This window comes from Labeo rohita, chromosome 14 (assembly GCF_022985175.1).
Source record: "Labeo rohita strain BAU-BD-2019 chromosome 14, IGBB_LRoh.1.0, whole genome shotgun sequence".
In the NCBI taxonomy this organism is placed as follows: Eukaryota; Metazoa; Chordata; class Actinopteri; order Cypriniformes; family Cyprinidae; genus Labeo; species Labeo rohita.
In genome coordinates, this window is record NC_066882.1 from 32,838,824 (window position 1) to 32,852,678 (window position 13,855).

A 13,855-nucleotide genomic window follows, 5' to 3' on the forward strand; every position below is an offset into this window, starting at 1 on the left:
GTCAGACGAGCAGGAAGCGGAGCGCATTGGTTCTGCTTGATCTGCCGGGGCATGTGTGTCCAATCAGCGCCATAAAAGTCTTTCCCCAACCTCCATCATTCACACACACAAACTGTCATCTGCCAAAGCCAGTGTTTCCTCACATATGTGCTAATGCTTCTAATTTGTTTTTATTGCATTTTGCAGCTGGCCCCATCACTTTCCCGCTTTCAAAGCGTCTGGAGTCCACAGCTAAAGAGCTGAGCTCTCGTCCTGCTCTCTCACATGCTCAGAGAGAGAAACTTCATCAAATGCAAGCCTCACACTCATCCAGACTGAAGGGACTTTGAATTCAACTTATAAGAACAAACACAATATTTTCAACTTTAATAATGTAGCGTTGTCTGATAGTTTGGAACTGACTTCAGAATGCACTGGATCTGTGTGTGAATGAGAGTTTATGCATCCTACAGTAACTGTGGTTAAACTTTTCTGTATTCCTACTCTACAGTCTGGTTATATAACGGTGGTAACCCATCGCCGTCGTATCACTGACAGACAGAGAGCACGTCTGATGGGAAGATGGTGTCTGTGTGTCTGTTCAGGAGTAATCTGATCGGGTTTCGGCTATTGGATTGGATCAAATCTTGACAATGGGTTGTTGAAAAGACAGAAAAAAGGATTCTGAAACTGAATTACATCATAATCCAATGTTGGTTTTGATTTGGAACAAATCATGGGTATGTGTATCAGAGATCCCAGGAGAAGTGTGGATTGAGAATAGATGTAGTGCATTAGGACTCCTATTAAGCCTTTCAGTACAGCAAAGAAAAAAAACGTTTTGTCCCCATAAAACCTTTCAAACAGCTATCAATAACAATATTTAATTAGTATTTTAATTACAATGACACAATCATCAGAGATGAACCAGAAGTTTCTAATAACTCCATCAGATATTATTTGTTTTTAGTTGTGTTAGATGTGGGGTCTGACTGTTTAAGAAACTGATTGATTTGTTTTATTGTTGTTTTTAATCTCTACAAATAAAAACACTTAGTCACCCCATGCTGACTATTCTACCTGTTGCCTTTTACATAGCTAATATGTGTGATACGTAGCCCATAGCAGTGTTATTTTAATATCATTGATATGTTTACCCAGGTATACACACATATAGTTTATTTTTAGTTTATTATATGTATTATTATATACTGCCGCTCAAAAGTGGTTTAATTGTTTTAAATTTACAAGTCAATTTTTACATGTATATGTCAATTTACGTTACTTTTGCTCATCAAGGCTGCATTTATATGATCAAAATACAGAAAGAAAAAAAAATGTAATAAATGTAAATGTAATTTTTTTTAGCATCATTACTCCAGTCTTCAGTGTCACATGATCTTTCAGAAATCATTCTAATACGCTTATTTATTATCAATGTTGAAAACGGTTGTGCTACTTAATATTTTTTGGAACCTGTGATACTTTTTTTTAGGATTCTTTGATCAATAAAAGGTTAAAAAGAACAGCATTTATTTAAAATAGAAAGGTTTTCTCCCAATATACACTACTGTTCAAAAATTTGTGGTCAGTATTTTTATTCTTTCTTTTTTTTGGGAAAAAAAAAATTGTTTTATTCAGCAAGGATGTGTTAAATTAATAAAAAGTGACAGCATAGATTTACATTGTTAGAAAAGATTTATATTTTGAATAAATGCTGTTCTTTCTAACTTGTTATTCATCAAAGAATTTTGAAAAAAAAAAAAAAAAGAAAAAAAAAAAAAATCACAGGTTCCAAACAAATATTTGTCAGCACAACTGTTTCCAACATTGATAATTCTAATAATAAATCAGCATATTAGAATGATTTCTGAAGGATCATGTGACACTGAAGACTGGAGTAACAGCTGATGAAAATTCAGCTTTGCATCACAGGAATAAATTGTATTTTAAAGTATGTTAAAATAAAAACCATTATTTGATATCATAATATTTTGCAATATTACAGCTTTTTCCCCTGTTTTTTTGATCAAATAAATGCAGCCTTGATGAGCATAAGAGACTTCTTAAAACAAAAAAAAAAAAAGAAAAAAAAAAAAAACACATTACAAGTTTTACTAATCCCAAACTTTTGAGCGGCAGTGTATACACACACACACACACACACACACACACATATATATATATGTCATTTGTATTAGTTATTTTTTTATATTTCTAGTTTTTAGTCATTTTAATTTCAGTTTTAAACTATTTGAAAGTAAATTAATCTAAAGTAAACTAATCCTCTGGATTTGGTCATCTGAAAAAGTGTCAAATCCAAACAAAAATAGCAAAACACAGGATTTCCAAATCCAGATTATTCTAATCCAGATGTACCATTTTGTAGGCCATATTGATGCTCCTTGTTAAACCCATGCAGATTCACTGATATTAAAGAGCAGGCCATGATAGCATTTCATGTCAGATGTCAGGTGAAAATCAACTGGATGAATCGCAAGAATAAATGTATGGGTCAAATTTCATAAAAAACAAACAAACAAAACACTTAAAGGTTTGCTTACTTGTCAAAAATAATGTCACAAAGCAAAAAGTCCACAAAAGACAAGATGTTCAGCACTGCATAAGTGTGGCATGCAAAGGTATTTCAGCATGAGTGTGTGTGTGTGTGTGTGAGAGAGAGAGAGGGGTATAAGCACACATATGGAAAGATGCTTGGCAGGTTGCAGTTAGTCACAGTCCTGCGTCTCTAATTGAATTAGCGTTGACAGCACACCACAGGCCGGGCTGTGGACTCTAAACACTCAACGGACGAGGTGGGAGGGGGCATGTGCCCTGAAATCAATTACCTGCACAGGGGGGACGGGGTGCTGGAGACATGCTGAACACATCCTGTATGTCAGCTTTCAGACGGACAGCAGCATCTGCAGGCACCTGACGCCACTGACCTCACAGACGAGCTTCAAAGAGCAGCGGCTCTAAATCACCTGTTTGGCTCAGCCACCTGATCCCGAGGCCCACGATCTTCCAGCGAGAGCGACGCGGATCGGATGGATCAAATGGATAAATGTCACACACAGGAAGCGGACAGACTCTGGATAAACTGGCTAAAGGCACTCCTGGGCCGAGGTGCCCTCAGAAAATCATTTTCCTTTTATCCACAACAGCGAAGCAATATCAATATGACAAACAATACAAACACTCAGTCTGCACTCTGCTGTTTAATTCTGGGTGGATCTTAAGATCTCATCTTACAGCTCAATCAGTGTAGTAACATATCGACTTGATTACCAACATTATATCTGGGAACTTGCCACCTTGAGGTTTTTTTATTTTCATTATCCAAAATCAAATTAAGTTTTTCATTTCTTGCCACAGTCTCCTTTGGCTTTCACATTTGGGGACTAAACAGGACTTTTAGTTTACTACTATGTGTAAAAGTATCATGCCATGACTTGAATGAACTCATCAGTTAAACTACTTAGGGATGATATGATCAAAATCTTACCCTTATGCCTCATTTACCTGTGTCAGTGATACACATCATCAAATACAAACTCACATACGTACAGTACGCTCACGTCAAGCTATACATACTATATAGAAAATCTCAGCTGCTTAATATTGTTGCAACTTTATTATCAGCAAGCGACATATACATAGTACATCCAGCTTTATCTACATGCATACAGTACATTCACATCAAGCAAAATATACTATATGGCAAATCTAATCTCAAATCTAGCTCGAAACCTTACTATAAGGCATGAAGATGGGGTCATGAAACCCACTGTTTTAGCACTTTAGCACAGCTTTTAAAACTGCTGAAAAAGTGTTGCTGTACTGGGGAGTGGAGCAGACGAGATGAAATAAATAACACAACTGTGGCTTCTGATTCAGACTGTTTTCACTCTCATTGAGGTAAAAGCATCAAAGGTTCCCACAAATGCATGCTGCAATTCACCATCACATGTAACAAAATGAACAAATATTATGGTTATATCTTACATCTTGTGAGAGCTGTAATTAAATGCAAGAATAAATGCACAGACTATGATATATTATACTGTTCAGGGCACTTTAAATTAATATTTAACGAACACGATAGAGGGTTTGCACTTATTACTTTCACTATTACACATATTCTGTACAGAATTTACAAAAAAAAAAAAAGCGAAGAAGACACCGAAACAACAGATGCTTCCACATGTAATCAAACACACTCGTCAGACATGAAACAACATATATATACAAATTAATATGGACATAGTAGTATACCTAAAGTATGATGTAAAGTTCACTTATAGAAAACTTATGAGTATACTTGCAGTATAAAACTACCAAACTAGTAGTTTACTGAGATTATACATCAAAGTGTATTAAAAATGCACACAAATATTAATTAGTAAACTATCAGTATACCTATAAGTTCACTTTTCGTATACTTGCAGTGCAAGCTTAAAACATTGATGTAAACTAGTTGTGTACTTAAAGTTTACTACTGTTAGAGTTAAAGTATACTTTTATATACTAGGAAGTGGGCCAATTTAGTCCCAAAGAGTATAGAAATAGTACTACTAGTACACTGATATTTGTATACTTACTACATAAAGTATACTTAAAATATACTTGAACTTGACTTACAAGTTTACAAATAAACTTGAAGTATACTTCTTTTTGGTAAGGGTAAGCAGCGTTAGTGTACACAAAGCTGTGCTACGCTTATTAACACTGCTTTATAATGCATTATATGCTAGATGAAAAGAAGACAACATGTAAACTTTTCTGCAAACACATAGTTCATTTAAACTCCTACCCCCAATTCATTATTTAGGAGTTACTTTCAATATTCTTCCTTCTGTTTCTTATCCCAACATAGTGAATTACTTTTGTTTTTGGTTTTTTTTTCGCCAAGCCCATGCACAAGTTCCATTCACTTCAATGGCATCATTTACGTTCAGTGCTGCCACAATTGTCGACTTCTGGATTGAAGATGTAACATGATAAATCTCTATATGGTCGATAGATGACGCATCACGAAAACACTCTATAAATACTTTAAGCTGTAAAAATGTGATCCTGAAGAACCAGACTCAGATGGTGAACTCAGATGTGGGAGCTTTACAGCAGTATGCCTTCCCTTACCAAAAAGAAGTATACTTCAAGTTTGTTTCATTAAGTATACTTAAGTAGTTCAAGTATATTATTAAGTATACCTTATGTAGTAAGTATACAAATATCAGTGTACTAATAGTATACTTGTAAGTGTACTATTTCAATACTCTTTGGCCCAATTATAAAAGCATACATTTAAGTATACTTTAAGTATAACAGTAGTAAACTTTGAGTACACAACTAGTTTTTAACTATGCTTTAGTTATTACTGCAACTATACTAAAAGTGAACTTATAGATATACTGATAGTTTACTAATTAAATACTTGTAGCATTTTTAGTTCACTTTGAAGTATAGTTTCAGTAAACTACTAGTTTAGTAGCTTTATACTGCAAGTATACTCGTAAGTTTTCTATAAAGGAAGACTCTGCTTTTTTTTGAAAATAGACTAATTTTCCAACTCCCCTAGAGTTGAACAGTTGAGTTTTATCGTTTTCGAATCCATTCAGCCGATCTCCGGGTCTGGCGGTAGCACTGTTAGCATAGCTTAGCAGAGATCATCGAATCTGATCAGACCGATAGCACCTCACTCAAAAATGACCAAAGAGTTTCGATATTTTTCCTATTTAAAACTTGACCCTTCTGTAGTTACATCGTGTACTAAGACTGACGGAAAATGAAAAGTTGCGATTTTCTAGACCGTTATGACTCGGAACTACACTCTCATTCCGGCGGAATAATAATGTCGTACCATGGGTGCAGCAGGCGCAATGATATTAAAAGTTTTAAAAAGGAAAAATATCGAAACTCTTTGGTCACTTTTGAGTGAGATGCTAACGGTCTAACCAGATTCAATGGTCTATGCTAAGCTATGCTAAAAGTGCTTCCGCTAGACGCCGAGATCGGCTGAATGGATTCGAAAATGGTAAAACTCAACTGTTTAACTCTAGGGGGAGTTGGACAATGAGCCTATTTTCAAAAAAAGTGGAGCGTTCCTTTAAGTGAACTTTACATCATACTTTAAGTATACTACTGTGTCCCTATTAGGTATTAATTTGTATATATGAATATCTGAACATACAAAATATCAAAAGAAAGAAGAGGGTATCTGCTTGTAAACAAAAACATTTTATTCTAGCTTCATGCATTCTTTTTTATAAACACTTGAATGTGGGTAAGTTTCATAAATCATAATAAATAAATAAACAACATTTTAAACAAAAAGATGAAAAAAGACTATGAACTGTATTCAGAGAGTTGATCAAAACCCCAAAGCTTGACAGTCATTATTACCTCTTAATGGGTCACATTTTATTCCATAACGTTACAGTTTTGATGCTGTTTTATGACGATTGTGTTAAAAACGTGTGGAAGCATCTGTTTTTTTTTTTTTTTTTTGCTTGTTTTGGAAATTCTGTACAGAAGATGTGTAATAGCGCCCCCTACCATATAACAATGCAAACATGGATTCCCAGAGAACAATATTGCTTAAATATATTTAGACTTTTTCTAAGTGTACTTTTTTCTAAGTATACTTAAATGTCATTTTAAGTATATTTATGAGAAGTACATAAAAAGAAGACTACAAGTACACTTTCCTATGTTTAGTTTAAAAGAAGTATACTAATAGCACACTTGAATAAACTTATTTTTTGTAAGGGTTAAGCAGGTGTTGAAGCAGACACAGGGTTAAAGAAATCTCAAGATTTGAACACTCTCATCCAGGCATGATGATGAAGATGATCACGGGAGTTACTTAAATATACCTACAGGGATCAGGGAGGTCTGTGCGCTGAAGACGGAGAGCAGAAAATGACTGGGGTGATTTTGGAAGCTGCCCTTGATTGTAATTGTTGACAGGTGCGGGAGATTAATGTCCAGCGAGAGTGATCTGTGCGTGGCTGGAGAAGGACAGTCTGGATTGAGACTGTCATGATTACTTCACAATAACAGGCAGGTGGGAACACTGTTGGAACTGAAGTCTGCAGGAAGGTGCCGTCCAGGAGCAGGGCTGCTAACTCCTGACAGTATCCAGCCTTTGAGCTTCTACTAATTCTACTATAACGGCATGCCACAACCAGTTCCACAAATATAAAATAATTACTTTTATGAAAAGTGTTTTGTGCTGTGTATTTTATAGACAGTTTATTGGACCAGTGCATATTCAGAAAACTCATTTTGTGTCCCACATCAAAGAAATGAAAAATTCATGATAAGATTCATTTTGATTCATTTTAGGAATGAGTCATGTTTAAAAGTGTGTTTTGAATGTAGCACCAAAACATTATAGTTGCAATATGCAATCTTTTTTTTGTTTGTTTTTGTTTTTTTTAAACAGCATTAAAAACATTATTAATCTAACTGATAATAAATACAATACAATTGATAATACAAATACAACTGGTTAATTCCATGAATTTAATATTCATAGATTCAAAAAGGATTCATAAACATTTGTATCTCTCTAAAGCTGATCGTACAAAAATGGTACTATTCACATGCTGTCAATATTTATAGTTTAGCGTCTGTGTAAACGTAAGTAAATGTAGGTGTGCTCATGAGATCATGCTGTATTGGAGCACTAGAGTTCCTGTTTTGACATGTTTGGTGTCGGGGCAGAAACTGATAGAGCAGATCATGGGCATTTGGTAAACATGCTCAAGGGGAAGTGATGGCTCAAGGGGAAACTGTAGTTGTAGGATGACACAAAGGCTGGCTCTCTGTTGTCTTTCTGAGCTTGATAGTCTCCAGAGTCCCATCCAGCTGAAATGCTGTGGACCGGATGCTCAGAAGTACTTCTGGTGGTAGAATCCTGGAGCCAGCGACTCCTACAGCTGTCTCCTTTCTTTACCTGCAGAGCCGTCATGAAGGGCAGATCTAACACGGGTCGCAGAGCAGTGCAACTACTGAGTTTGCTCAGGCAAATGCTGCAGTACGCTCTGTATGTGAGAAAACTGTTTGAAGGGAGTATGTTGCAGCATTGAGGGCTTGTGAATGTGATGGGAAGGGCTGCTGGAGAGAAGGAGCTGGGCAAGAAGGATGGCACTGATGAGGTGATACCGAAACTTGCCGGAGGTCCATAACATCTGCCTGCAGTCAGATTAAATGAATACATGATGACTTTTACCGGAACTTTATTCTGATAATGAGCATTTCAGCTAAAACTATTAAGACTGAAATAACAGATTTAAAGATATTTTTTTTAACCTTGTAGCTCCGTAGCAAAAGATTTGAAATCGAGGTTAAAGGGACTGTGCCACGAGTACGACTCCAGCATCCCATCCAACACGCCTCTGAAATGCATTGCAGAAGAATGAGAGGATGAGTTTTCAGAAATCTGCTAACAAATGTACAACATCATCAAGAGTCATAAAAATCATCATCTATTATGTGCTTATTTCAGATTATTCTGCTAATGTTACGTCAGGGCAATAAAATGTTTTATAGTTTGGCAGTCATACAGACAATAACTTTTATTACCCATTTCGTTCCCTGAAGCCCTTGGCAAAAGGATTCCTGTCGATCTTCAGTTTTGTTATCTTAAAGATACCAGAAAATTCACTGTCAGTCAATATATGTTTCTCCATACACATATATAATTTTACACTGCCACATGACTAATGGCAAAAAAACAAACAAACAAACAAACAAACAAAAAACTTCATTTTATTATGTAATCTACAAATAATTATTTGTACTCATCAGCGTTCTACATCTGGGTCAGTCTCTTCGAAATGTAGAAAATACGTATATGTCATACACATATTACACAATTCTAAAACTTCTGTTTATTTTTAAGGTTTAAGGAAAAAAAGAAAACTCAAAAATTTCAGTATGGAAATCCAGGCTTTTACCCACTCTGTGTCAAATTTTCCAACATAAATGCAGTAAGAAAAAAAAAAACTATTTCCAATGAATCCAAGATCAAATAAAGAGTTAACTGTTGAGATGAGTTACCTGTTGGTTCTGGTATGCTGTGACAGTGGTGAACTGAGTCTCAGGGAAGGAGGTGGTGTAGACGTCATCCGCCGGCAGTGACACGAGAGTCTGTGACAGGCGTTCAAGAGGACTATGCAGAATAACGTGTATGCGTGGCCTGTACTTGTGCATGGACTTCAGGATTATCTGAATTTCAAATCACATTAAACACATTACATATATATCGTAACTGTTGTTGTTTTATGTTGTAGTGTCGAGGTAGTCATGTCAAAAAAGGGGACTCACATGGCCTTTGTCATCCATCTCATTGTTGGTGAGTTTGACACGATCAAAGCTGATCACCTGTCTCATCCAGGTCTCTCCCGAACACGGCGAGTCCGGGTGGACGTACAGATGAGGAGGGACACACGAATGATCCGTGTTTCCAGCCACCATCCACTGAGAGCTGTGGTACACATACCTGACACAGATGATAATAACAATAACTTAAACTCAATACATCATTTGAAGCAAGGATTTACCTTATCTCTAGTTTTGATTTATTTATTTTTTATTTTTTTCTACAAATGTAATTCACTATGTATTTATATTTGAGTCCACCTGTATCTCATTGAGTCCACAGGCATGATGTCCATGGCAATGGAGTATTGCTGGACGGGATCCAGATTGTGCACCTTGACTCGGACAGAGGGGAACATTCTCCTGAAGAGATGACAGATACACAACCAACGCTTTAGAACATCATTACTGCAGTTTGGCTAGTTACAGGTAAACATACGGAATAGTCTAATATAATTAGCATAGTTCTAATAGTTGCTACATAAACTTCAGGCTGCCAAGCTGATGCTAGTTGCCAAAAGATTTTTGGGCAGTCAGTTTTTTTTTCCTTCTTTTTCTTTTTGCTTCAGAGTTAATTCAGTCAAAGGATAACAAGGCTGGAATACACTATGCAACTTTGAAAATCTAAACGCAGATTTTGCAGTAGGCATCATATGCTTGCCAATTTTGTAAATAATTAAAGAGAAAAACTGGGCATTGTAGGGGAGACTGGGGATTGAAATAACACTTATTTGTTTGAGCATCAGTAGCTCAGTGTTTGTTTGTGCTAGATCTCTCCAACTTTGATATATGGCAGCCACATTTGTCTACTACAAATAAATCTCACTTGGATGTGTACTGCATAATCACAGATTATGTGAGTTAATGTCAAATACAAAGAGTTCCGTTGTTACAACCGACCCCACTACTGGTGTGAGTTGTAACACAGGCTGGAGACAGATGTTACAGTGGGAAGTAATTTGCTGAAATAAGACCCACACTTCCAATTTATGCAAAAACTTGATTGAAGAACAAAACAAAGAATAATCTTTTTTTTTTTTTTTTTTTTTTTTTTTTTTTAATAAAGTAAACCATTTAAAGTGGCAAAAACATTATACTATATATATATATATATATTACACACACAAAAAAAAAAATGCTGGACGTAAATCTACAATGTTGCTCACATTCACATGCCACTTCTCCTGTAACATTAAAGATGTGAATGGAGTGTGTGATATGTGGTACATCACCACAGCTCCTTTCTGACTGACAGTGTTACAACTAACCAGCAATCCCCGTCTCCCCTACATTAAGCAAGAATCACATACTAACAGACTGTCATTCTAAACACAACAGACTCTCACAGAAACAAACAAACAAACAAAAAGCCTCATTTTAGTGTAATCTAGCCTTAAAGGTAAACATACCTGAGGTCAACACAACTGTAGGCTAACATTATCCAAACTAGCGCTACACACTTGTTTCATCACACATTCTTCAGATCCAGTTTGTTGAACGACGTCTTTTAAATCCTCACAACAGAACTTTTTTTTTTCTTCTGATTGGTCACGAGTTTATTGTTTCTAGTAGGCTAGCTGTAGTAATTGTAATTTGCTGCAAAGTTAAATTGTTAAATAGATTGATTTTTATTGTCATCTACCTTCCAGCTTTGGTGATGATCATCTCTGTGCCGATCTCATGAAAACTCTTCCACAGGTCAGATCCTTGAAGATCGACTCGAACTTCTCTCGCAGCTTCACATTCTCTGCTTGCAGGCCTTCTTGACTTGACGCTTTTTTTCCTCTTGTCTTTTCGCTGATCTTCACAAGTCATCAAAATGACATGGATTACATAAATGGCAATGCAACACAAATACTTAAAACAGTTGTCGAACATTGCAATTTTTTTTTCTTCCTTTCGGTTTTGCTACACTAACCCTGTGTGTCGATGGAAGTTGTTGTCGGTGCATCTCTGTCATATTCAGAGACGCATTGCAACTTCTCATTCTTCATATTTTCCACCTTCATCTTCTTGCAACTTTTCCCCGAAGCATCCGCAGAGAGCGCGTGAGTCGGCTGCATTCTGACCGGAGATCAGATGAGACGAGAGTGTGTCAGCAGCACGCGCTTCCTCAGAGCTCCTGCAGAGAGCTCACATCTTTCTGTCCTCTGAGCGGGTTTGTGTTCATGTCTCATCTCTTCATTTCTCATCTTGCTAAGTCTAAGCAGTCGAACTCCTCCTTTGCTTATGGAAGAGGAGATGCTTGTTCTCAAACTTCCAATCACCAATAGGATCTCAGAGGAGGACTGGAACAATGAAACTCCCAGTCTCAAACCTACAATATGAAACAGTTTTTTTTTTTTTTTTTTTTTTTTTTTTTTTTTTTTTTTTTTAACAATCATGTAAAGTGATTAACTGATTGTTATACTGTTATTTATGACTTGAAAACAATGATTCTTTCCGTCTGGACCTTTGAAATAGTTGTGTTTTGTGTATGTAGTCTTCAAAGCAAATTTACATCATGCTGAGATTCGATAACATAGATTATACAGTCTAGTCTCATTGTTTATATGCAGGTATTCACAGGTAACATTCACAGGAACAAAATATACTTTTCTGTATGTTTGGGCACATGCTGAGATCTAAATTATTGACTTACTGGCAGCTTCTAAATGAAGTAACCCAAAAAAAAAAAAAAAAAAAAAAAAAACCACAACAACAATATTTTCGGTTACAATACAATTATATGACCCATCTGACCTTTTGTTATTTTATCACTTAATACATAAAATGCATTAAAAAAAGAGCCATAACAAAGAATATATAACTATTAATTATTGCAAAACATATCAATAACATAGTAACTTTATTACAACTAAAACAAACTAAAATGTAACAAAGAATATATAACTAGTTGCAAAATGGAATGACTTGTGCATGAGTGAAGAACAACACGGTGCTTACATCAATGTTTATGTGACTTCTCAGGCATTTTGGCATATTTCTGTCACACAGTGAATCTCTTATTTACATTGTGTCTATGCTTTGTTATAATGAGGGGATTCAAGAACATGTAGAACCAACCCACTACTAGACCACACTGACTGTGTGCATTTGGCTGTTTAGGAGTGTAAGGCAGAAGGGCCCAGATCTGTATGTTAACATGACAACATGCACATCAGCCAATGAAATTGCTGTATTTAAAATTATATTTGCATATCTGATGCATGGTATGTTGGTATACCTATACAAACATTAGATATCATATGTATTGAAGGATGTCATAATGGTGCACTGGTATGCATGTCATCAGACGTTATATTTGTTCATGAGGGGTAACGCACTGGTACATTGTGTGTGATGTCAGTCTTATGTCATGATTTGTTCTGTCCTTTTAATTTAGTTTAACATTCTTTCTTAGGTAGAAAGGTCTACATTTACATACACTGCCCTCCAAAACTTTGGGAACACCCCTGGTGGATGATATCAACATAAATTCCTATCATTTTTTGGTGCAAATACATTAAAGTAACGTGACATTATCATATATGACATATCAGCAATAATAATTTTCATTTTGATTACATAATAATGGCAATATAAAAGTCAAAGTCAGACATGCCCCTTTGCCAGCTGTGATGCCTGATTACTGGTTTAAACTTGGCCCAGGTTTTTAAAAGATTTTTGGGTCAGCACACCTTTAACAATTGATTGCCAATTTAAGTTTAGAATACAATGAATTTATTTCCAGCTTGTGCACAGGAATCATCAAATCAGTAGGCAAAATCAAGAGGCAAAACTACTGACCTGTTCAGGACTTTAAGTGCAGGTCAGTTTCATCTGTAAATAGGCTACTGTAGTTTTGTATTTGTGTACTTAGTTAAGTGCTAGCAACTCTTAGCAGTAGCCAGAGGATTAATAATAGCTACTGTAGACTAAACAAAATTGATTACCATCATCACTCAAAATACTGTATGCTAAAGAACATCATTATTATCTACTGTAAAGTTACAGTAGTAATTTAGCAAACAAATGTTATAAGACATTGTTTTAAAATAGATTTAGAGGGAGCATGGGCAGATAGCACAACACAACCTTTAAGACAATTTAAACCGAAAACCATGATTACTGTAGTTAAACTATGGTAAAACAACACATGGTCATCATGTGATACCTTAAACTGAACTAAAATAAAGTTATGTTATTGCAAACCGAATAAAATAAGGTGGATGTTTTGCAGGAAGGTGGAGACAGTTCTGTTCATAACAGTAGATGACTGATGGGAAAAGGGACAGCTACAAGAAAATTTGTGGAAAAAAGTAAACACACAAAGTGAGATGCAGAGAGAGATCATGGAAAATGAAGAGACTCAAAAGGAAAATGCAAATGAAGGTGCAGTTCAAGAGAGAACCTTTAATTATTTTGCACGGCCCAAGCCTAAGATTTTAAACCTTTTTTTAAATGTGATGGCCATACAAAAAATAGGGTTTTCAGTGGTTTC

The 13,855-nt window shown here is 35.7% G+C and overlaps 1 protein-coding gene across 1 annotated transcript; it reads right to left on the minus strand.

Annotated features, from left to right (window-relative positions):
- Nucleotides 1-7,604: 7,604 nt before the first annotated feature.
- Nucleotides 7,605-11,498, minus strand: tbx22 (T-box transcription factor 22). The gene is made up of 8 exons (XM_051128077.1): nt 11,291-11,498; nt 11,015-11,174; nt 9,634-9,735; nt 9,319-9,493; nt 9,052-9,219; nt 8,575-8,633; nt 8,302-8,387; nt 7,605-8,184 (listed from the first exon to the last, which is right to left on the minus strand). The coding sequence occupies exons 1-8, from the start codon at nt 11,433-11,435 to the stop codon at nt 7,730-7,732; spliced, it is 1,350 nt and encodes a 449-aa protein (XP_050984034.1). The 5' UTR covers nt 11,436-11,498; the 3' UTR covers nt 7,605-7,729.
- Between the last annotated feature and the right edge of the window lie 2,357 nt (nt 11,499-13,855).

Excerpts from the sequence above, each read along its gene's own strand:
- tbx22 (XM_051128077.1), bottom strand. The coding sequence starts at position 11,435 with ATGCAGCCGACTCACGCGCTCTCTGCGGATGCTTCGGGGAAAAGTTGC. Across the intron at positions 9,494-9,633 it reads GTGGACTCAATGAGATACAG|GTATGTGTACCACAGCTCTC; the intron begins GTGGACTCAAAT and ends CATCTGTGTCAG. Across the intron at positions 8,388-8,574 it reads GGCTTCAGGGAACGAAATGG|AGGCGTGTTGGATGGGATGC; the intron begins GTAATAAAAGTT and ends AATGCATTTCAG.